This window comes from Cyprinodon tularosa, unplaced genomic scaffold (assembly GCF_016077235.1).
Source record: "Cyprinodon tularosa strain WSP-4 unplaced genomic scaffold, ASM1607723v1 ctg1100, whole genome shotgun sequence".
In the NCBI taxonomy this organism is placed as follows: Eukaryota; Metazoa; Chordata; class Actinopteri; order Cyprinodontiformes; family Cyprinodontidae; genus Cyprinodon; species Cyprinodon tularosa.
Genome location: NW_024037895.1, coordinates 221,276 through 247,154, shown reverse-complemented (window position 1 = coordinate 247,154; position 25,879 = coordinate 221,276). Strand labels below are relative to the sequence as shown.

Sequence of the window (25,879 nt, the reverse complement as noted above, 5' to 3'; positions counted from 1 at the left end):
TTCAGACCAGCATACCCCATCGGACCAGCATACCCCTTCAGACCAGCATACCCCATCGGACCAGCATACCCCTTCAGACCAGCATACCCCTTCAGACCAGCATACCCCTTCAGACCAGCATACCTATAATAATGTGCAAGTTGTCAGATTTGCGTTTATCCCTTTAGTTTTGTACTAAAAATAGACTGTAACAAACTCGATGGGCATGTATCCTTTAGTCTTGTACAAAACAAACAATTTAAGGTCAGATCGGTCAGATTGTACATAATTAAAATAATACACGCCCGTCGGGGTAGTTTAAGGTCTATTTTTCATACAAAACTAAAGAGATAAACATGTATTATCATCGTCGACTTCAGGAAAAACCGCCCCCACCGTGCTCCACTGCTCATCAACAGCTCAGCTGTGGAGGTGGTCAGCAGCACAAAGTTCCTGGGGGTGCACATCACGGACAACCTCACCTGGACTGTAAACACTTCATCTCTAGTGAAGAGGGCACAGAAGCGCTTGTACTTTCTGCGGAGGATGAGGAGAGCCCGCCTGCCCCCGCCCATCCTCACAACCTTCTACAGAAGCACCATAGAGAGCATTCTGACCAGCTGTCTCTCTCTGTGGTGTGGAGGCTGCAGAGCCTCTGACTGGAAGAATGTGAGGAGGGTGGTGAGGACAGCGGAAGGAATCATTGGGGCTCCTCTTCCCTCCATTAAGGACATTTCATCACAGCGCTGTGTGTCCCGAGCCCGTGACATCATCAAAGACCCCTCACACCCCCACCACGGACTGTTCTCCCTGCTGCCCTCTGGAAAGAGGTTCCGCAGCATCCGCTGCAGATCCACCAGGTTGTGCAACAGCTTCTTCCCCACTGCCATCAGACTGTTGAACCTTTGATCCACAAACCGAACTCTGCACCTATTGCACATTATCGGGCATCAAATGCTGCTGAACTTTTAACTTTTAGCCCTTTAATTGTTCATCTCATTCTATTTTCAATAACGCATTTTTTGCACAAATGCCTATTTGCACTGAATCCACTGCAACTTGCACACTGTCTCTTATCCTCTGCACTGTTCACACTTTGACCACTGCTGCACTTTTTGTATTTTTCTATAACTTGAGCCATTTGAAATATCAATGCAACGTTCATAAGCTGTATGTAACGCAATTTCGTTCTGTATGCACCCTGTGCATACAAAATGACAAATAAAGAAGTCTAAGTCTAAGTATTGACTATGGGTATGCTGGTCTGACGGGGTATGCTGGTCTGACGGGGTATGCTGGTCTGATGGGGTATGCTGGTCTGACGGGGTATGCTGGTCTGACAGGGTATGCTGGTCTGACGGGGTATGCTGGTCTGACAGGGTATGCTGGTCTGACGGGGTATGCTGGTCTGACGGGGTATGCTGGTCTGACAGGGTATGCTGGTCTGACGGGGTATGCTGGTCTGACGGGGTATGCTGGTCTGACAGGGTATGCTGGTCTGACGGGGTATGCTGGTCTGACAGGGTATGCTGGTCTGACGGGGTATGCTGGTCTGACAGGGTATGCTGGTCTGACGGGGTATGCTGGTCTGACAGGGTATGCTGGTCTGACGGGGTATGCTGGTCTGACGGGGTATGCTGGTCTGACAGGGTATGCTGGTCTGACGGGGTATGCTGGTCTGACGGGGTATGCTGGTCTGACAGGGTATGCTGGTCTGACGGGGTATGCTGGTCTGACGGGGTATGCTGGTCTGACAGGGTATGCTGGTCTGACGGGGTATGCTGGTCTGATGGGGTATGCTGGTCTGACGGGGTATGCTGGTCTGACAGGGTATGCTGGTCTGACAGGGTATGCTGGTCTGACGGGGTATGCTGGTCTGACAGGGTATGCTGGTCTGACAGGGTATGCTGGTCTGACGGGGTATGCTGGTCTGACGGGGTATGCTGGTCTGATGGGGTATGCTGGTCCGATGGGGTATGCTGGTCCGATGGGGTATGCTGGTCTGACGGGGTATGCTGGTCTGATGGGGTATCCTGGTCCGATGGGGTATGCTGGTCTGACAGGGTATGCTGGTCCGATGGGGTATGCTGGTCTGATGGGGTATGCTGGTCTGACGGGGTATGCTGGTCTGACGGGGTATGCTGGTCTGATGGGGTATGCTGGTCCGATGGGGTATGCTGGTCTGACGGGGTATGCTGGTCTGATGGGGTATGCTGGTCTGATGGGGTATGCTGGTCCGATGGGGTATGCTGGTCTGACGGGGTATGCTGGTCTGATGGGGTATGCTGGTCCGATGGGGTATGCTGGTCTGACGGGGTATGCTGGTCTGATGGGGTATGCTGGTCTGATGGGGTATGCTGGTCCGATGGGGTATGCTGGTCTGACGGGGTATGCTGGTCTGACAGGGTATGCTGGTCTGACAGAACACCGGTGCCATGGCCTCCTCCGGGTCACTATCAGAACTAAACAGAGAGGGGAGGGGGGAGCTGAATCAGGAGGAGAAAGATGCAGATTATTTTTAGATCCAGAATTAAGATTTAAACCCAGTTTATGTCAGAGTTTAAGCTGAGGTTAAATGTGCGTCTGTCTGCCTGCTCTGCGTCCGTTCAGAGGTTCACTCAGCGCTCTCTCCAGGCCGCTCCTTCTCCTCCGCTGTCGAGGATCCCTGACATCTACACACCTCCTCTCAGACATCGAGGGCCCAAAACTCACGCTGCCCCCCCCCCACAGTTTGGCCCCCACCTTTCCTGACTCCTGAGAAAATCAACAGGAAGTCCCCAGTGATCTCAGGGCTGCAGGAGGGGAAGTGATTGTGGAAGGACTTGGACTGTGTGGCTGCTGTGTGAAATAGTAATGTTCTGCTGAGGATCAGAGAGGAGGAGGAGAAAGTCCCGTCAGCTTCAGCCGTTTCTTTTTCTTTATTTTCTGCAGCGTTTACAGCCGAGCCCTCGGTTATGGCCGACAATGAGAGCGAGTCGCCTTCATTTAGCTTCAGACGTTCCCATGACCTCAGCATCACTCATCCAAACCGCTCATTAAAGGATCTCTGCTCAGAGATTCATTCAACTCTTTAAATCATCTATGTGTCGTAGATCTGGACATTTTATCATTTGGTGGAAAACAGAAAAGGCTCCTTCTAAATACACTGCAAAAAATAGCTAGAAAGAAGTAGAAATGTCTTAAATTAAGGTTATTTCTCTTAATTTGAGTAAATGTGCAAATGGAATAAATATGTTTACTCTTTAAATAAGATAATTAGATAATATGCTCTTGATTTAAGGCAATGAGGCAATAGTTTCTTCTTATTTTAAATGTAAACGATCTCGTTCCATCAGCAATGTGTCTCACTTTCCTCCTCAATTCCAGAACAAATGCACTAATTTTAAGAAGATTTATTTTATCAGGTAAACAGGCTCCATCCAGAGATAGAAGTTCAGGAATTACTGATCAGATTAAAAACTTGGATGTCAAAGGGAAATCTATGTGACCTGTTTCTACCTGACCTCTGGGTCCCTGTAGCCGTTCCTGGTTCAGCTCATCCTGATGCTCCGTTCAGAGCGTACGCCTTAGAGGCAGCAGAAACTGTCTCCCTTTGCCTCCAGATTCCTGTAATGATTCCTAATCAATAATCTGGTTAAACAGGCTGAGATCAAAGGAATCGACCAATCGGCTGCTTCGGTTCCTCCACTTTTAATGCGTCTCTTTTCTTGGGGCTGTTGGGGGGGAACAGGTGTGCTGCGGCCTGATAAACGCTGTTCTTACTGCGCCCCATGCCGCCGCTCTCCATCATTAAAAGCTGCGTATCCTAACAGGACAGCGGTGCTTATTGACCCGCCGTGTCTCTGAGAGATCGTCGGTTTGAATCTGTTTTTGTTCAACATGCTCCCCTGGCTCAGAGGCCCTGTCAGCCAGCCTAAGGTGCATCTATCTGCTGCAGGTCCGCTGCACCGACTCTGTGCCCAGTCAGGTGGAAAGCTGTGACAGGCGGCGTTTCAAAGGCGGCGTTAAAATGAAGCAGCCTAATGAGGACATAAGTGACTTCTAGTCATCTCCTTCATTAGGGCTGATATTTATGAGCATCCGTCACAGGTGGAGCTGCAGCTCCACGGCTGCAGGCTTACGGAGCGTCAATTGTCACCTTGTTCCAATTATCTGCTGCTTCTGAATGTGCCGAAGCATCAGCAGAGAGAGGAAAGGACGCGGCGCATCGTTAATGTAGCAATAAACAGGCATTTTTCTATCCACTACAGCAGCAATTAGCTGATTAGATCAGTGGAGACAAAGGATGGAGGCGGATTTTAGCCCCCGACTACTTTATGATTTAATGCTGTGAATGATGCTGAGGAAGACGTGCGGCAGATTGAGTTTATTTCCTGTTTTTATTCATTTGATTTCTGGCAGAAACCTTAATGAGTCGCAGCTGATTGGTTTAGCGCTGAGCTCAGGAACATCAGGCGGCGCTGAAGCAGTTAACTACGGAAGCCCAAGATTGATGATTTACTTCCACTTCTGATTCATGCGCCTTAGCGCCGCTGTTCTGTCAGATGGGCATACTCTGTCAGACCAGCATACCCAGTCAGACCAGCATACCCAGTCAGACCAGCATACCTATCCAAAGAAAACAATTTAAGGTCAGATCGCCATATGCTTCAAAAAACACCAAAAAGGAAGTAATTCAGTAGCTTTTTGTAAATAACTAAAATAACTAAAGGGATTAATGGATATTAACTATGGGTATGCTGGTCTGACGGGGTATGCTGGTCTGACGGGGTATGCTGGTCTGACGGGGTATGCTGGTCTGACGGGGTATGCTGGTCTGATGGGGTATGCTGGTCTGACGGGGTATGCTGGTCTGACGGGGTATGCTGGTCTGACGGGGTATGCTGGTCTGACAGGGTATGCTGGTCTGATGGGGTATGCTGGTCTGATGGGGTATGCTGGTCTGACGGGGTATGCTGGTCTGATGGGGTATGCTGGTCTGACAGGGTATGCTGGTCTGATGGGGTATGCTGGTCTGATGGGGTATGCTGGTCTGACGGGGTATGCTGGTCTGATGGGGTATGCTGGTCTGACAGGGTATGCTGGTCTGATGGGGTATGCTGGTCTGATGGGGTATGTTGGTCTGATGGGGTATGTTGGTCTGACAGGTTATGCTGGTCTGACAGGTTATGCTGGTCTGATGGGGTATGCTGGTCTGATGGGGTATGCTGGTCTGACGGGGTATGCTGGTCTGATGGGGTATGCTGGTCTGACAGGGTATGCTGGTCTGATGGGGTATGCTGGTCTGATGGGGTATGTTGGTCTGATGGGGTATGTTGGTCTGACAGGTTATGTTGGTCTGACAGGTTATGCTGGTCTGACAGGTTATGCTGGTCTGATGGGGTATGCTGGTCTGATGGGGTATGCTGGTCTGATGGGGTATGCTGGTCTGATGGGGTATGTTGGTCTGATGGGGTATGCTGGTCTGATGGGGTATGCTGGTCTGATGGGGTATGCTGGTCTGACAGGTTATGCTGGTCTGATGGGGTATGCTGGTCTGATGGGGTATGCTGGTCTGATGGGGTATGCTGGTCTGACGGGGTATGCTGGTCTGACAGGTTATGCTGGTCTGACGGGGTATGCTGGTCTGACGGGGTATGCTGGTCTGACGGGGTATGCTGGTCTGATGGGGTATGCTGGTCTGATGGGGTATGCTGGTCTGACGGGGTATGCTGGTCTGACGGGTTATGCTGGTCTGACGGGGTATGCTGGTCTGATGGGGTATGCTGGTCTGATGGGGTATGCTGGTCTGATGGGGTATGCTGGTCTGATGGGGTATGCTGGTCTGATGGGGTATGCTGGTCTGACGGGGTATGCTGGTCTGACGGGGTATGCTGGTCTGATGGGGTCACAGGTATACGATGCATTAACCCCCTAAATGAGTCCAGATTAAAGATTTTCATTAAAAACAGTCAGATTAGTTTCTACTGTATTCTATGCAATCCCATCATCCACCACCTGACAATGAGTGAAAAGAAAAAGGAAACTAAAAAACGATTTATTTTAACACATGCGGTATGGCGACTGGTCAACTACGGCCCCGCAGGCATGGATGGACTGGGAATCCAGGGCTGCTGGTCAGCCTCATTCATTACTCAGACTGGTTCATCAGCTCCTTACCTCAACAAATCAATCACTGATTTCTCCAGATAACGAGATAATCATCTCGTTATCTGGAGAAAGCAATGAATGGTTTAACCGCGATAACGAGATAGTTATGTCATTATCTCCAGAAGGCAAAGAAAAAAAAAGTTAAGTATGACCGCTCTCAGTCTAGTCTAGTTTTATTCTCACATATTTTACGCTAATATATTTATATTATTTCAAATTGTGCGATTTTCACATTAAAGATTTCCTCTTTTATCATTTATTTGTGAAAATCTGTTTTGAAAGTAAGAAAAGCTTCAAACTTTAATGAGCTGCTGAGCAACAGCAAACCAGCTGATATTTAGCAGAGAGATGCAGGAATCTGTTTGCTGAGGTCACATTATTCTTATCCAGTTGTTATTATTTGTTCATTTTAAGGTTGAAAATGTTGTAAATCAACCAACTGATTTGTTTGATTGGTCTTTGTAGCATAGATGTCATTAAGGTTTTCCATTGGTTCAGACCCTGAGGAAGACTCTGTCACCCTGCAGCACGGCTTTATTAGAGGACTGTGGTGAAAGGGGAGCAGCTCTGTAATAGAGAGCTGCAGAGGGCCAGTTCAGCTCCGCTGGAGCGAGGGTTGCCGACAGGAGGGAGGGGGCTGCCCTGAGATAGAGAGGACAGACGGCAGGACTGAATGAGATCCAGGAGGCGAAGCTGAGCAGACAGGAGGGGGAGGGAGCTAGAAACGGGGGTCCACCTCATAAAGAAGACTAGAGACGGCGAGGAGGGAGGCAGCCCAAGCCCCACCCTCACAGAGAAACACAGTGACCAGAGAGCGTCGCCATGGCAACACACACAAACACCCATAAGCATGCAGTTAGCATGATGAGTGAAGGATGGATGCTCTGCACAGAAACATTATAGTCCAAGGTTCCGCTACCTCAGAGGAGATGATGCTAACGTGATGCGAAGGAGCCGGCCAATCAGAGCAGCCCGGGGAGGATGGGTTCAGATTTCATCCTCTTTGATCAGTTCTGCAGTAAACTGAAGCTGTTCCTGTTGCTTTTGTTCACTTTTTTGTTCTTGTTATTTTTTTCCTTCTGTCTTAGATGTTTGACTTTGAAAATCATTTATAAATTTATAAAAAAAAAACTAAAAAAGCTGATTTGCCTAAAAATAAAGGTTAAACAATTACAGAGCAATAAAAACAGTAGAAATAATTTTATCTTGTCTCATCAATGATCGTCATTCCCAAAGGAAACTCGCATTAATAGAAAGTTGATTGTTGCTGCTGGAAATTTCGCATTTTCAGCATCGCGCCTTATTATGACCACAAAACAGGCTGAAGAAAAAAATGAGCAAAAGTCTGATTTAAGCCTGTTTGTTTGTTGCCATGGCGACGCATAGAGATATGGAGAGAAGCTACTTTCCAACTACATCATAACATCTGATATAACGGCTCATTTTACCAGAAATGACCAGAAATATTACAACTACTCCAATGACCTAAAAAAGTTCCCAGAATACAGATTTAATCTGAAGATTGTGGTTAAAATGGGCGTGAACTCAGCGACCCCGGCGCTCTGGGATGATCAGGTAATCCTAAAGGTTTCAGAGCGACCAGCGTCTGACGCCCAGATGTCAAAGAGCCGTTATGCTCCTGAGAAATGACTCATTTTCAGCATCAAATCAACTTTTTTAACCTAACGACCTGCTGCTCACTCCATAGGTGAAGGTGTTTCCATCATTCTGCTCATCCAGCAGTCAGTAAATGTTCTGTTTATTAATGAAGCAAAACTTAGATGAAGCTAAAGGATTGCTTTTAGTATTTAGCTGATGTCATCGTTGAATCTCTGGCTGTTGCTGGTTAATAGACAATCTTTCTGTAGGGTAGAACCATGGGCGTGGGAAGTGGGGCTGCTGCAGCACCCCCTAGTGGCGAGAAGGAGATTTTCTTAGCATAATTTATAAATTTGTGCAAAGTATTTTGGCTTTTTTATTTTACTATTACGTTGGATTTTAAATGAACTATATTGAGGCCTAATCAACACAATTACACAGAAGTTATGTTGTCATGGCAACATAAAGCTAGCTAGCGGTCGCCAAGTAACGAAGTCTCCCGCTCGCTGCAGCGGCCTAATAAATTTAGTCTAGTGACAGAAACGCATTTCAGATTTTCTTGGAAAACCACCACCTGTGAAGAACGCTAGTACCGTAACCACGGCAACGGAGAGCAGCTGGGGCGAGGAGACTGTCCGCCCTCCTCTGATGCCAGCCCCCCTAACCTAGCCTGTAACCATGGCAACCTGCCTGTAGCTGAGAGTCAGAGCATGCCCCCCCACCGATCTATTCATGCAGTTTAACGTAACCATCATATTTTAGAGAATTATTTTGATCCTGTGTTCTTTGCATAATGGAGAACCGTTCAATAACGTTTAATAGGTATAATATTATCATTATTTCCTTGTGGTTTGCATAAATGGATTTTGGAGCTAATGGAGTCACGTGTGACGTAAACACAATGACTCAGGTTCCTGCCAGCTGACCTAATCTACGCTGTTATAGTGTTAATGTGAAGTTTCATTAATAGCGCAGATATTTACCTGAGAACTGATGATGTCACAGACCCTGGTTGGTGCTCTGAAGTGTTTATGACAATAAAGTCGTTCCTCAATCTATGTATTTATTGTATTTTAAATAGGCCTAAAGGCTCATAGGTCTTTTGTCCAAAAATAACTAAAAAACAGCAAAAATAATTTCACAGCACCACCTGTTCAAAATGCTATGAACACACTGTCCTCACGGTTCAACATGGTGGTGGCTGCAGCATGCTGTGGAGATACTTGGCTTCTGCAGAGACGGATAAACTGGGCAGAGGTGCCAGGAAGCTGTAGATTAGGAATATTTGGGATTAGGGCAGCGATTCTCCTGCTAGCAGCAACCAGCCCTAAGCATTCAGAGCTTCATCCAGTCTGATTGGCAGAAATGATGAATGTCTGGATTTAAAGAGGCTAAAATACCTGCAGCAGAAACCGCAGCAGGAGGTGATTGTAGAAGGTGGATCAGGGCAGCGGCTGCATATAAAACTCCCACTTTCAGAGAATCTTCTTTCATTTGTCTTTATTTCAATTATCCACTTCTCTATATCCCTTAAAAGCAAATTAAACTCTTTAAAGTTTGCAGCTTGGAAGAATATGTGGAGGTGAAGTTCTGCAGGATCCTTTAGTGTGGCTTAGAGTCGGCGACTGGAGCTTTGCAGACAAAGAAAAGGTAAAACAGGAGTAGGTCCTAAAACCAAACCCAGATTAATATATGTCAACTGAAAGTCATTTTATCCTGTTATTTCTGGCTGGTTATTTGCTTTTCTTTCATGCAGCCTCTGAGCTCCAGCTTTCATTGAATATGAAACTCTGACATCAGGGATCCTAATCAGACTCTCCTCTCTCTCCTTTCCCTGATGGACTGAAGGAAACAATAAAAACAGGAAATTTACTGTAATCAGCTTCTCAAGTCTTCAGCCTTCCTCTTCACTCGCTTATTTAAAGTCAATTTCAGGCGCATTCTTTTTCTGAATTGCATTAAACTAAATAGCAGCAATTATTCAGCAACACCACTGCTTGTTTTTTCTGTAGGTAGAAACATTTATGGCGGCGAAGCAGGTAATAAAAACTGAAATGTGAACGGTTGGAGGCTGGTGTCACAGGCAGCGAATCATCTGCTGTGATGTGAGGCAGAGCTCACCTGCTCCTCAGGTGATCGTTACTTTCTAATGACATCATCAGCAGTAGCTGTTTGGATCTCCACCAGCCTTTAAGAACAGACTTGTTGCTCTGATCTGAACTCCACCTCCATTTCTTTCCTTCTTTAGCTAAACTGAATAAATCAGGATGGGCCGAGTTATTGGCTGCTTTTCAAACCATCTAATGGAAGAAAAACTCATTCAGAATCTGCCTTTTTTTCCACATTGAATTTTATGCAATTAATTTGTTTAACACTGTATTTTAAACACTGAAGTTTTTTACACTTTAAATTCCTCACACTGGATTTTTATCTGGTGAAAATTCAGCAGCAAACATGTGACTGCAAATGTGAGACTGTTTGGTGAACTGAAGCCAAAGCGATCTACACTCGTTCAGTCGAGCAGCTTCTAGCCAATGAAATCAGCTCATCTGGTAAGAAAAAAATGGTTCTTCTGGATCAAACCAAGAGCCTTGGCAGACGGGGGTGCCGCACTAGCTGTGATCGGATCAGTTATTTTACCAAGTCTGATTAGATGAAAACTCTAATGGCCGTCTATTAGTAGCTACCGGACGTTTTCTCATCAGATCCATTTAAGAAGAAAAACTCCTCATTCAGCTTCATTTAGCCGCGATCAAAGCTACGCCCAAAAAAAGCAGCTTCTGGCCAAATTTCATTGGCTAGAAGCTGCTCCGCTGCTTCGAGTGTAGGTTGCTTTGGCTTCAGTTCACCAAAAGGTCGACACATTTGCAGCTGAATGTTTTGCAGGCCAATTTTTAACAGATAAAATTTAGTGATAAAAATTCGGTTCTAAAAAATTCAATATTTGACATTCTGTGTACAAAGGCACATTCCAATGAGACTGTTTTTCTTCCATAGGGTTTTGGTCAAACGCAGCGTGTTGAAGTCCAAGATTATTCCTCTTGTTATCTTAATGTCCCAGGAGGCGAACCTCAAGGCTCTCTATCAGGCCCAGCACTTTAGTTGGCATTTAGCAGGAATAACTCGGTGTCTGATCCGTCTTTCTAGCCCACATTGATGATAACATATAACCCTAATACTTGTTTACAGTCTTTTAAAGTGAGTTTTCCTCTTTTTCATCCAATACAGCTTTCCTTTGACCTTATTCCGTCCCTTTGATCCATTTCTTTGTCATGGTTCTCCCCTTTTTGGACTTTTTTTAGTTTTCAGTTATTATTATATTCAATCAGTCTTTAGTTGCTCTCTGCTGCCCCCTTGTGTTTGTTTCCTTTCACCTTGGCTTCCTTCTAGTTAGTTCCACTCACACCTGCTCCATATTCAGCTCATTAGTCCATCCTTTGTTCTGTTCCCCTTATATACTCCACCTCTGCAGTCACTCAGTGCTGCTTCCTGGTTGTTGTTGGTTGCTTCCTCGTCTCTGGCCCCCCATGTTAGTTTCCCCTGATGTTTTATGGTTCTTTGTATTTTGCATTTCTGGATGTCTGCCTCAGTTTTTTATTAAATAAACACATAAACAAAACTTATTGCTGCTTTTGGGGCCTAAAGCAACCTCAGCCCCGTTCTTTGAAATGATCCATCTACTCTGATCAAACTAAGCTGGACCTGAAGTGATGCAGCTAAACTGATCTGAACTCTGGAGAAAGCAGCGTTGGATGTCCTCTTCAGTTCGGTTGACATTTATTTCAGCTAACGAGTTAAATGATTATTGATTACTATTCTATCTTTGAACATTTTTCTTTTATGTGTGTAAACAGGTGATTCTTTAGATTCAAACCTCGAGTCTCATTGAGATTCAGCTGCATAGATTAGATTGAAAAAAATAAGATGTCTGCTGAACTGCTGCTAGTTTTCACAATTGCATTGTGTTATTTCAAGTCCATATTATCTAATTATCTTAAAAATAATCATCTTATTTACCTGCTCATAGTAACAATAAATTTACTTAGGAAATATTTATTTATTTCTAGATGTTTCTGCAGTGATAATAATCCTGTGTTTATCTGATTTCCTGTGTGCGTGCCCCTCCTGCATCCATTGATCGACTCAGTGAGAAGGCAGCCATTGATGGGAGCTGTGGAGAGGTCAGATCTGATAGTGGAGGACAGAGCTGGATGTGATGGGGAGGAAGTTAGGGGGAGTAATGGCTTTCCTTGGCTTTTTGCAGCACTGAATAGCTCCACTGGAGCCGCCTTGATGCGTTCAGGCGGCTGTTCTTAGAAGGATCCCGGGGATGGCAGCTGCACAGATGTTCTGGGCCTCATTGTTCCTGAACGCAGCGAGCACTCTGCCCCGGAGGAAGGAGGAACAGGACGCTGTGGAAGGAAAACACTTGGCTACCAGATGGAGAAGAAAATACTCAGTCTGCAGATCTACCTTTCAGATCTCTGCTTCCATGCATGAGCTGCCACCATGAACAATAGTGGAAGCTGGGATGAGCTTTAGTGGGTTTGAAAGAATAAAAGGAAGGTGGAAGGAACGGAGTTCTGCTGCTGATGGCATGAAGCCGCTTTTCCTTTGGATCAGAATCCAGGCTGAGATCAGATGTATTCAGACTCCACAGCAACAGTTTGGCTCATCAGCCTCCTCCTCATTCATCTCCACTGGTTCCTTTCTGATTTCATCCATCTGCTAATTGCTGTGAGGGGAACAGGTCTGCCAGAAGCAGAGGAGAGGCTGCATTATGCTGAGTGTGCTCTATCTGGATGAACATAGAAAGCTGTCATTTCAGCTTCCTTTGCCATTTCTAGCACTTTCTATAAACTCCTGTTGGCAAAGGGAGGGAGACTGTTTTTCATTGCTAAACTCCTTCTCTGTGTTTGTCATTGTTCCTTATTTCAGCCTTAATGAAGGTTTTGTGTTTGCAGGGGGTCCAGCGGGGCAGCCGGACGCGCCGCCCTCAGTGCAGGGCACTTTGCCGCTCTTCATCCAGGAGCCAGAAGATGCTTATATCGTTAAAAGCAACCCCATCAAGCTGCGCTGCCGCGCCACGCCTGCCTTACAGATCTTCTTTAAATGCAACGGGGAATGGGTGCACCAGAACCAACACGCGTCCCTGGAGTATAAAGACCTGAACACCGGTAAGATTTCACTTTTCCACTGAGAACACCAGGCAGCTGCTGGAAACCAGCGGCGACGCAGGGAGGGAGAATGCAGATGATGGTCAGAGCTGGGTACAGGTGTGCTGAATGGCATCAGGTGGTTATTGGAGGATTTCTGGATCCACTGCTACTTTCGTCAGACTCTAACAGAAACCCAGCAGCTGATGTGTCGCCCATCCATGATGCACTTCGTCCTGCAGGAGGGGGAGACGTGTTTCCTTCTGGGAAAAAGGCTCTTTTTTTGGGGGGGGGGTTTCCTGTAGCTGGAAATATGAATAAACAAATCAGATCTGATTGAGCTTTTAATAAATCTCTACCTTTCATTTATTCATTTAAATCAAAGAAATGCACATTTATCAACATGTCAGCTTAAAGCATCAATGTAAATCTGCCAGGATTAGCATCAGCTAATCTGCATCTGCTGTCCTACGGCAGGTTAGAACAGCCAACATTAAACAGACACAATGGGAGGAACAGAGACGACACTAAGATGCCAAAAATCACCATAAAATGAGGTAAACAGATCAATTCATGTCTGATTAGTTTTCAGCCAATATTTCAAGGAGGTTTTAAAGCTTCTGCCCCAAACATGAGCTGGCAGACTGGTCCATGACTGGGCTCCTCTGATGGATGCAACCATTTGGTGAAATTTGGTCCAACGCCGCTGAACATCACAGCTTCCTCTGGTTATAGCCCTGCTGTTTATTCTACTGATGGGTTTTTGGTTGCTTATAAAATCTGTTAGAGGAGCAAGTCCCTTTAAAACTTAAAAAACAAAACAGGCATCCAGAAAATATCAAAGTCTGAAATGTTGTACGTACTTAAAATGTTCCAATAATGATGAAATAAAAGCTTTTTGTCAGGAACTCTGAGTTTTCCTGGAGAGACTGCAGTGATTTCAGAACGGCCTCTGAAGTGTGAGACCATGTTGGATGGCAGTAGTTTATACGGCTGAATATCACGGCATGCAGAAAGATTTATGCTCATTCTAATGTTTTATACTGTTGGCTAAATCTGAGCTATTCCCCATGAAGACCTGTGAATGCCGTGTTTATACTCCAACTATTTGGTATTTCTGCATAAACCTGCTGAGCCTGTAGAACAGTTAGTTAGCAGTTTATAGCAGAAAGGTAAAAACACTCCAGTCAGTTTAAATGGGAGACATCTGGTCACTGGGAATCCCTTGGATCAGTCCACAGGTCACTCTTCTCCTAGAATATGTCATTATTTGGAAGAGAGAGGAGTATTTAAAGGTTCCTCTGGTTCCTCTGCTGCTCTTTCCTCCGTTCTGCTCCGACTGAAGGTTCAAATGTTTTTATATCATTACTGTGTCATGATGTTACAAAGTTCAGACCCAAAATGCAGAAAACCGAACAGAGAGACCAAGGGAAAGGTTTAACGGGTTTTATTGAAGAGGTTAAACGGAGGGAGAAGTGTTGCCCAGAACACTCCTCAACCGGAACTGTAAAGTGAGGGGAAGACACAGCGGTTAGTTCAGGCTCAGTGGGGAATTTGACTCGTGAACTTGGAGAAGAGGATTTGGTTGCCGACTCACGTTTCCAGAGAAGTTGTTGAATTCTTGACTTCTGTCTATGTGCTGTAGTTCCAGTGTTTGTCTGATTCGGTGGAGGGCGGAACAGGGTTTACCCAGAATGCGGTTGTTTGTAGGTGAACGGAGAAACTGACTGCCACTCAGATTTTCCTGCGGTACTTGAACGGGTCGTTGTGGAGAATAATCCCTTTCTCAGTGAGAAGCTCAAACGATCTTGGGGAAAGTGGATCCAAACCTCCTGTTTGAACCCCAGCTCAGTTTGAAGCTCAGTTGATCCTTCCAGGGAGAGAAGGTCCTAGAGATCCAGTTAGCAGGATGACTTCCTGCCGAGAGGCAAAGACAAAAACAATGTTAAACTCAGGTTGACCAAAGGCTCAGCTTGACTCAGCAAAACTCAGCTTGGCTAGAGTACCCTAAACTGGCAAACACTCTGGCGTCGGAGTAGTGGCAGTCAGCAGCTTAAGAACGCTCCGTTAACGAGGAAACCATCAGCAGGTGTAGGGGTGTGCAAAATAATCGTCACGATGATGCATCGTGATTCTAATTTTCGTGATCTACTGCATCGATTCTTGACGCCAAGTATCGATTATTAATTCTAAAAAATAAATAAATAAAATTGCATGAATGGTTGGCGATCATCAGCCAAAAACAAGTGTAATACAATTTCCAGCATAGTAGATGTCGCTGTGGATGTGTTGACGCACGCTGCCTTGTGTCAGAAACATTTCTGGCCGGGGGATACTGCGCCGAGTCATTCAAAAACAAAACATGGAGGAGAAAATATTGCAATGCATCACAATAATTCAAGTATTGTGATGCATTGTGATAGAATCGCATCGTGGCCTGTGAATCGTGATTCGAATCGAATCGTGACTTCTTTGGCAATACCCACCACTAAGCAGGTGTGTGAGGAGGCGGACCAGAACCTGGCGCCTCCTGGTGGATGAAGGGAGACAAACACAAAAACAGGAGTCCTGACATATTGAAGTCCGGAATGTTTAGCAACTAGAAATCAGTCTTTCCTGACAGGAGTTAGCATCGCCTCCTTTTTGGGAACCTTAGGACCTTTTTAGGCTTTGGAACATGGGAAATGTAGTTCTAAATTAGACACAGTTTTAGTCCCGCCCACTTCACCAGCTCTCTGCCCTCAGCTTCTGCTCCATCTTTGATGCTCCCAATGACTGCAGAGTCATCCAGTATTTCTGCAGGACTCTGTCTGGTCCTGGAGGTCAGAGGTGAACAATGGAGAGAGTACCGTCCCCTGTGGTGCTCCTCTGCTGCTGGATCAGCCAGCTGAGCCTTCAGTCTAACAACCTGTGGTCTGTCTGTCAGGTGGTCTTTGATCCAGGTGGTTGTTGATGCCTCCACCTGACTCTGCTGGAGATTCTCTCACAGTCAGTCAGTCTGAATCTGGAGAAATCAAAGACCACGATCCTCACAGTGCTGCCTGCTGGTCTAAATGACACTGGGTTTGTTGAAGCAGGTGGATGATGACATCATCAACTCCATCTCCATGGCGATAAGCAAACTGCAGGGGATCCTGATAGCTGCTGGTTTGCTTGCTGAGGTGAACCAATAGAAGTCTCTCTAGGACCTTTGTGATGTGGTTGTCAGGGCAACAGGAGTCGTCTTTGGTCCTGGAAGGAGGCAGGAGGTCTTCCACATCCCTGGAACTGTCTCCAGGGTCGGACTAAGGAGGAACCCCACAGAGCTGCTCTGCTCAGGCCTTCAGGACTCTGACACCATCAGACCTGCTGACTGAAGCTAAATGCTCTGTACTTATTTAGCCCTTTGGGCCAAACCTGAAAGAGTTCAGTTTAGACAACTGAAAGTAAAGTTTTCTAGAAGATGTTTCTCCTCTCATCCAAAAGGCTTCTCCAGTTCTAAGTAGTGATGGGAGGACGGTGCATTAATCTCAGGGCTTCCACCACTAGTTAGAACTGAAGCTTCTTGGATGAGAGGAGAAACATCTTCTAGAAAACTTCCCGTCCAGTTGGTTAGACTGAACCTCTTCAGTCTTGACCATGGCCTGGATGACTGAGAACCTTCAGAGACCTTTGGACCAAAGTGCTTCAGTCATTCACTGATGGTGGTGAGTTACACTGTGACCACGGCGGCCCTGGGGCTCGCTGACAGAAGCGAGGCTGCTGAACACAGCGGCCAAAGTGTCTTTGCCAAGGACAGAAAGACACTGAAAGCTGAAGACTGAAAACCTTCTGCTTGCAGAGCAAACCTCTGTATCTGACGCCACGGTCACCCCGACCCTTTCTAGAAGCAAAGCGGCAACTGGGGAGACTAAATCATTACAGACAGGTGGAACCAGAACAGTTCTGTTCTTGGACTGTGGAGGGAAGCCAGAGTACCCAGAGAGAACCCACTCATGCACAGGGAGAACATGCTAATTCCATGAGAAGCTGGGAATCGAACTCAGAAACGTCTTGCTGCAAGGCACCAGCACCACGTTTTTATTCATATCTCTTCTGATGCTGGCCTAACAACAAGTAAAGTTCACCAAAAACAGGCTGGAACGCTTTTCCTTTCAGGGAAACATGTTAGCATCATTCCTGGCGATCAAAACTATGTTATATTAAATGATGCTAATTGAATCTGATGGGTGAGTCTAAAACTGAAGTGACTGAACAATAGTTTGGTGAAAATCTACCTCCTGAAATTTCCCTCCCCACCAAGGCAGCACTTCTTTTTCCTCTGGTGAGAGTTTATTATTAGATTGATTGATCTGCCTTTAACACAGCCTCCTGCCTCTAACAAGGTGGATAATGACAATTTCACTTAGCTGCAAACACAGTAACATGGAGCTAGCATGTGTCATTTATCACTATAGTGAGGCTGTGCTGAGTTTGAAGGCCTGCAGCGTTTCTTCTTCCTCTGGTGAGAGCTGCTCCTTACTCTGCTGCTCTCAGATGATGTATTGATGCAGCATTTGACTCCGCCAAGAGACGACTGGAGGTCCCGACCGCAGCTCCTCACGCCAGTCATCAAGAGGAAAGTGGGCGTGGCCTCAGATGGTTGAAGCCTTCATGCCCACAGACAGCAGCAGCATCAGTAATCACAGCGTTCACATGTGCAGCTCCAGCTTCTTCTGAGCTCAGAGGAGGAAATTCTGCAGAACGTCAGCAGAATAGTGGCAGCTTTTCTACCAGCTGTCACTCACAGACATGGAGGAGATGGATTGGTCCACCAGCAGTTTGTCCCGCCTGCAACAGACACAGAGCAGGAATAAAACACTATGTTCACTCTGCTCCTTGTTCACTCCCCTCCACGTTCACTTCCCTCCACATTCACTCCCCTCCTTGTTCACTCCCCTCCACGTTCACTCCGCCCATGTTCACTTCCCTCTTTGTTCACTCCCCTCTATGTTCACTCTCCTCTGTGTTCACTCCCCCCATGTTCACTCCCCCCATGTTCACTCCCCTCCACGTTCACTCCCCCATGTTCACTCCCCTCCAAGTTCACTCCCTTCCATGTTCACTCCTCCCATGTTCACTCCCCTTCATGTTCACTCCCCCCATGTTCACTCCCCTCCACGTTCACTCCCCCATGTTCACTCCCCTCCAAGTTCACTCCCTTCCATGTTCACTCCTCCCATGTTCACTCCCCTTCATGTTAACTCCCCCCACGTTCACTCCCCTCCACGTTCACTCCGCCCATGTTCACTTCCCTCTTTGTTCACTCCCCTCTATGTTCACTCTCCTCTGTGTTCACTCCCCTCCAAGTTCACTCCCTTCCACGTTCACTCCCCCCATGTTCACTCCCCTTCATGTTCACTCCCCTCTATGTTCACTCCCCCCATGTTCACCCCCCCACATTCACTCCCCTCCATGTTCACTCCCCTCCATGTTCACTCCCTTCCACGTTCACTCCCCTCCATGTTCACTCCCCTTCATGTTCACTTCCCCCCACATTCACTCCCCCCCACGTTCACTCCCCTCCACGTTCACTCCCCTCCATGTTCACTCCCCCATGTTCACTCCCTTCCACGTTCACTCCCCTCCACGTTCACTCCCCTCCAAGTTCACTCCCTTCCACGTTCAATCCCCTCTACGTTCACTCCCCCCATGTTCACTCCCCTCAGTTCACTCCCCTCCACGTTCACTCCGCCCATGTTCACTTCCCTCTTTGTTCACTCCCCTCTATGTTCACTCTCCTCTGTGTTCACTCCCCCCATGTTCACTCCCCCCATGTTCACTCCCCTCCACGTTCACTCCCCCATGTTCACTCCCCTCCAAGTTCACTCCCTTCCATGTTCACTCCTCCCATGTTCACTCCCCTTCATGTTCACTCCCCCCATGTTCACTCCCCTCCACGTTCACTCCCCCATGTTCACTCCCCTCCAAGTTCACTCCCTTCCATGTTCACTCCTCCCATGTTCACTCCCCTTCATGTTAACTCCCCCCACGTTCACTCCCCTCCACGTTCACTCCGCCCATGTTCACTTCCCTCTTTGTTCACTCCCCTCTATGTTCACTCTCCTCTGTGTTCACTCCCCTCCAAGTTCACTCCCTTCCACGTTCACTCCCCCCATGTTCACTCCCCTTCATGTTCACTCCCCTCTATGTTCACTCCCCCCATGTTCACCCCCCCACATTCACTCCCCTCCATGTTCACTCCCCTCCATGTTCACTCCCTTCCACGTTCACTCCCCTCCATGTTCACTCCCCTTCATGTTCACTTCCCCCCACATTCACTCCCCCCCACGTTCACTCCCCTCCACGTTCACTCCCCTCCATGTTCACTCCCCCATGTTCACTCCCTTCCACGTTCACTCCCCTCCACGTTCACTCCCCTCCAAGTTCACTCCCTTCCACGTTCAATCCCCTCTACGTTCACTCCCCCCATGTTCACTCCCCTCTTAGTTCACTCCCTTCCACGTTCACTCCCCTCCAAGTTCACTCCCCACCATGTTCACTCCTGTCCATGTTCACTCCCCTCCATGTTCACTCCCCTTCATGTTCACTCCTGTCCATGTTCACTCCCCTCCACGTTCACTCCCCTTCATGTTCACTCCCCTCCATGTTCACTCCCCTTCATGTTCACTCCCCGCCATGTTCACTCTCTTTGGTGACGTTTGGTTGGAATGTTCTCCAGATTCTCTGGGCTGTTTCAGTTTTTTAAAGGTTTCTGATGTTCAGCAGCTTCTGCCTTTGCCTGTCCTGCTCATTAGCGCCACTGCTGGTGATTTTTCCCTGTTTAGCTGCGAGTAATTGAGTGAAAACTCACTACTGCTTTATTTTTCACTTTTATCAATAGTTTCATGATCATTAATGTGACAGCAGCCTTTCTCTGGCCGTTAATAAGGATGCAGCTTTAGCTTCACAGGTTAGATGAGCAGCAGAATATAATAAAAGCTAAAGATCAGATTCCTGTTGATGGAGAATTAAAGGAAATAAAATCTATGAAAGAAATGAAAAAAATCTGTCAAGCTTCTGGTCGTATTTAGTGAAATCTCTGAGAAAAGAAACACTTTTAAAATGAAACGACTCAAGAAGGAAACATATGCAAAACATCTGTGTTCTGTCCTTCCTAGGGATGATTTAAATCCTCAATTTTCTTTTCTCTACTTCCCAACAAAAATGAAGCCAGAAAGGTTTCTTTATTAAAACAATATATCTTCTCACAGTGAGAAACAGAAACAACTTAGAGGCTTTTTATATAGTTTAAAGCTTTCAGCTGCGTCATAAATCTGAGCCTTTCTCTGAGTAAATGTCTTTCCTGGTGGTTAGGAAAGCTCCACATGGGCCGCTCCCTCAGCGCTGCAGAGGAAACCTGTGGAGCATTAAGGAACCTTCCTTCCTGGTTTTCCTGCTTCCTTCTAGTGACGGACCATAATGCACGTGGTGCAGGTTGGTCACCAGATCTGGATTTAGTGACAGGATGAGCTTCAGCACGCTGATCCAGGGCTTAACCCTTTAACTGCCAGGTCCACTGAATGAAGGGTGGAGGTGCACCAGGCAGTGGACCAGTCCTTAATGTTTCATTATTCCCAGCAAGCAAAGGGATCCCAGATCACCATACCACCACCACCATGCTAGACTGATATGCTTGTTTTTTCTGAAATGGAAGAACACAGTTCTTCTTCTCGTCCATAAGTCTAGACAATCATTTCCAGAAGCTGAACATCCAGATGTTGTTGGGAAAGCTTCCTGGTATTCCCGGTCACCATCGGCTCATTCCGCCTCGTCAGTTCGTCTGTTTCTGGTGTTTGAATCATGAAAACTGAGCTTAACTTCATGATTGGAGACCCTGAGAACTTTTTTCTTCTCTGACCTCCTGAATGAAGCAGAAATGTCCTCATAGATCCGTTTGCTCCTCAGAAGGTTCCTGTCTGCTCCATCATCTCTGCAGCTGTAGATACTGGTTCTGCTGGTTAGTTACTGGTTTCTGTAACCTTTAATGGGTTAATAGACGACCTGCTGTGAGCTGGAATATTTCAGGCCATGTTGGGTTTCTATTGAGATGTTCTTTTTGAAGGAGACAGAAAATATTTATTTAGGTCATTTCTTAATATCAGGAAGTAATCAGTCCTCATTATGGCTGCTAATAAAAGAATAATAATAATAAAAGAAGAATTTAAGACTATTTATTCATATTATTAGGTTAGTTTTTATAGATTGAAATACGATATATTTTGAAATTAGTTTTATTTAAATCTTACTTTTTTTAAAATCTGAAACAAATATTTGACAAAATCTAAATCAGAAGAAATCTCAAATATCTCATGATATGAGATATGATATGTGATAAAAACTTTTACATAGTTATTTTAAATATGGATTAAAATGAATAATAATTAAGGTCTTTGTGAGTCGGATATCATTGAGACTAGAGCTGGACGAAAAAAAGGCTCTTTTGTGCATAATAATAAAAAACAAAAGTGAAATGAAAATTGACCTAAAATTACAAAAAAAGTGGAAACACCGTCCAAAATTAGAACATTATCAGCATTGATCTTTACCTGCTGGGAATTTTAAAGAAGCACAAAAAGTTGTAAAATTGAGAACTTTGCCAAGTTTAGAAAATGTCTGTAAAACCTCTGAACATCACAGCTTCTAATAAACATTTAAATAACGTGATAAACAGCGTCTGATTTCCCTCCATCTCTTCCTGTTTCTCTCATATCGCTTCTTCCAACGCCGACGCCATCGGTCTGATGGAATGTTTAGATTGGTGGGCGGGGCGACGCTGACATGCAGAGTTTACAACATTCTTCATTCTGTAGCCGAGGACTTTTTAGGTGGTGGAATAAATCTGAACTGCTTCCTTTTACAGAAACGGTTTTTGGTCTTAGGAATTAGCTCCTTTTGTTGAAATCCAAACCGCTGCCGTATGTCGCTACATGATGCATTCAAAGTGTGTGGGAGAAATAAAACTCTGTGTAATGGATGCAGACGGCTTAATGTCGTCATTTTGACTCGATGGCTGAAATAAAATCATTTTAACTATCATGTGGGGAAAACTGGCGACACGTGGAGTGTATTCGATATATATATATATATATATATATATATATATATATATATATATATATATATATATATATATATATATATATATATATATATATATATATACATTTCTTCAAGCTTCAGCTTTCCTGTCTATAAATTAAACCAAAGTTATGAATATGGGATAATTTCCTGCATTTGACCTTCAAATAGGTTTTATTAGATTCATGGGCCTTTAGGCTGGACCTGCTGCTTAAACTGAACCGCTGTGACCATCTAATGCCGTTACTTTCTACCCTGACATGACGCCTGCTTGACTGCATGTATGAGTAGCGACGGCGTGCTCTGGCAATTATGCATGATTAGTTTTGATCAGGTGGAAGCGTGCTGATTGGAGGACTTGACTGTAGAGTCCTGGAGGGATTTCTGGCAAACAGCAGAGCTGATGTGACGCCTCGGCTGGAATGCTCCATGATTACAGGCTGCTAGAAAGCTGTCTGCCTCCTATTCATGAAGGTCCCTCCACAGGAAAGAGGCTTAATTACTTCTGGAAGTTCATTACCATGTGACCGCTGTGCTGTGAAATAGTGGTGAGCTTGATAATGGCAGAATGCAGTTTGGATCTGGTGTTTGGTTGCTGCTCCACGGGCAGAGCCAAAGGGAAACGCTTCTCTAGTTTGTATCCAACAGTTCACTTTAACTTCCCGCATCATTCGGCGTCCAGCAGGAGGGAGGCTAATCAGTGGATTTGACAGATAAGAGCTTGGACACCGTACCAGACCCGCTCTGCTGCAGCCTGAAGCTTTCCACTCATGTCTGAACAAAAGGCCAAAGTCCACATGAGCTTCTGGAGCCGAGGAATTAAATTAAAATTAAACTTTTTCCTGGAAGAATAGAAAACTAAGATGATTGTGATCCTCTTACAGACGTAAAGAGAAACGGCTCCCTTGATCTCCTCATGCTGTGAACATAAATAATGCTGCAGATAAAGAAGCTGATGTCTGATTGTTGCTTAAATTCAATGATTTTAGTGTCTTTTCTTTTATGTCTATTTACTGCATCTACGTCTCAGCCTGTAAATGATGATACCAGCTATATCTGTCTATAATCCAGATGAAGCTAACCCATTACATAGATTACAGGCATGTCTGAAGACAGAAAAACCTGGATGACTCTTAACTTTCTGCTTCTGAATGCAGACAAAACAGAAGTTATAGTCTTTGGACCAGAGTCTCTGAAAAAGAAGCTGATTAGTCAGTCACTTCATTTGGATGGGATTAAACTGATTTCAGATAATAAAGTAAAAAATCTTGGTGTTATTTTTGATCAGGACCTGTCATTTAAATCCCAGATCAAAGAGGTTTCTAGAATTTCCTTCTTTCATCTGAGGAACATTACAAAAATTAGCAATCTCCTGTCCAGGGGTGATGCTGAGAAACTAGTCCATGCATTTGTTACTTCAAGGCTGGACTATTGTAATTCTTTACTATCAGGAAGTCCACAAACTGTAGTTAAAAGCCTTCAGCTGATCCAAAATGCTGCAGCCAGAGTTCTGATGAAAATGAAAAAGAGAGATCATATCTCTCCTATCCTGGCTTCTCTTCATTGGCTTCCTGTTAAATCCAGAATAGAATTTAAAATCCTCCTTCTCACATATAAAGCCTTAAATGGCCAAGCTCCATCTGATATCAGAGATCTGATTGTTCCTTATGTTCCTAACAGAGCACTTCGCTCTCAATCTGCAGGTTTACTAGTGGTTCCTAGAACTTCTAAAAGTAGAATGGGAGGCAGATCTTCTAGTTATCAGGCTCCTCTCCTGTGGAACCAACTACCAGTTTTAGTCCGTGAGGCAGACACTCTGTCTACTTTTAAGGCTAGGCTTAAAACTTTCCTTTTTGATAAAGCTTCTAGTTAGAGTGGCTCAGGTTATCCTGATCTATCTCTATAGTTCTGCTGCTATAGGCTTAGACTGCTGGAGGACATAGGGACCCCTTTTTCATCATTCTGCTTCATTCTATCTCTATTCTCCCACTCTGCAGAATCTGTTAGTTCAATCTCTAATTTCATGCTCTGCTTTTTCTAATCATATTAGCATGCTTAGTGTGAGGGATTGCTGAAGAGTCAATGACTCGATGCAATCAGCTGGTTTTCCTTAGATAGAAAACTTTTAGATGATCTAGTTTGGATTGTCTCTGTAAACTGAGACGACATGATGTGAATCGGAGCTATAGAAATAAACTGAATAGAACTGAATGGATTGTTTGTTGAGATTTTGAACGGGAATTTGATTAAAAACAACAAATTAATAATAAATCTAACCTTCGATTCAGTATTTCTTTTACGGTTTAAATATTACCAGAGGAATATTTCTGCTGGTAGTTATTTTGGTGAAATATCTGTAATTTTACTGTGATTAAAAACATTCGGCTAAAGATAAGTAAACCACAAAAACCTTCTAAAAAGATTCAGTCTTAAAATATATAATTATTCATTTAACAAAATTCCTGCATTCGTTTTCTACTTTGAGTCGGTTTAATTTAGGTTGATTAGTACCTTGGAGGAGTATTTTATTATTTTATCAACGTTATGAGATAAAACTGGGCAGCTCTAAATGTTATAATGAGCGCTAATGAAGCTGGTTTGCATTGAGCCGCTGCAGAGTGAAAACCACTGGAACAGTTTCTACCAATGAAGAGAGAAACAGTTTCCATCCCGTCTATCAGGAGGATATGAGACAGAAAGGTTTGACCTTTTAACCTTTAAAGGTTTATTACTCTTTGCTGTTTTTATTTAAGCAGTTTTCAGTGATGCTTTTATCAGTAGGGGAGCGTTCAATCCGCCGGTCCAGGAATCGGTTCATAGATCAGTTGAAGTGGGAAACATTCCCCCCCCTTCGTTTCCCTGCTTTGCTTTGAAAGACATTTTTAGGCTGCGACACAAAACATCCTGCAGAAACAGGAGGATGTTTCTGGGCTTCAAATAATTTTTCAAAAAGCATGAAGAAGAAAGTCTGTTCAGATTTTACTTCAGTGTGAAGTTTAGTTGTTTTTTTCTACTAGAGGTGCAAAAATGATCACTGATGAAGAACCTAACCCTTCCTGACGGATCAGGACTTCAGAAATGCTGAAATATTTCCTTAAATCAAAGAATTCGCTGCAACATCCTTAATGTCTCAAACACCTAGAGCATCATGTTAAACGCATGGTTGATAAGGCAAACTGTTTGCAGCGCTAATAAACTACATTTATGCTTATAATTTTTAATTCATTAATTACTTTTAGAAGTTTGCTGGTTTGATGTAATGATTTTGAATCCTCTCCAAATAAGCAATGTGACCGAGAAGCAGCGAATGATAAACGTCAACATGTTGTCATTCATTCCACTCATTAAGAAAAGCTCCGATCAACGACTTTCTAACCTTTTCACTTCAGTTCATTTATACAGTTTCAGTCCAAAACATCTCAGGTCGCCTTCCAGGGAAAATCCGATCTTCCAGTCAGATCTTTAAGGCCGGGTATAAACTGTAGAGTTTTTGCTCTTTTCAGGCCGATTCTCCAGCCGTAAGAGAATTTTTTTGTATCGACTTCCAGCCTGATGGTGCGTGGTGTAGTGACCAGGGGGTAAGGAGGGGCGATCAGCCGCTAATGACCACCCCCCCATCAGGAATCAGAAGGTCGGGAGAAAATCAAACATGTTTGAAATCCAGTCGGCCATCATAAGGTGGTTATGGGTAAATCACTCAGTGGGCAAACAGGGATTCTTCTTCTTCTTCTTCTCAGAGGAAAACCCAGCAGCATGGTGGGGCTTCCAGATAGACGAGTCCGAGTAGCGCCATCTCACTGCGGAGCTGAGTCCCACCTGGTTTTTAGACGTAGAGTGTGAGCAGTTAGATCGCATCAGAGTGTCGGGTCGCACAGTGTGAACAAACATGGTGAGTG

General features: G+C 45.0%; 1 protein-coding gene across 3 annotated transcripts in view; it reads left to right on the top strand.

Moving 5' to 3' along the window:
* The window catches only part of LOC119791278 (netrin receptor UNC5D-like), a 290,205-nt gene that overhangs the window by 111,480 nt on the left and 152,846 nt on the right, over positions 1 to 25,879 (top strand). For all 3 annotated transcript variants that reach the window (XM_038297317.1, XM_038297308.1, XM_038297301.1), the window contains exon 2: positions 12,693 to 12,905. In XM_038297317.1, coding sequence (XP_038153245.1) covers positions 12,693 to 12,905 — 213 coding nt within the window. The remainder of the gene's footprint in view (positions 1 to 12,692; positions 12,906 to 25,879) is intronic.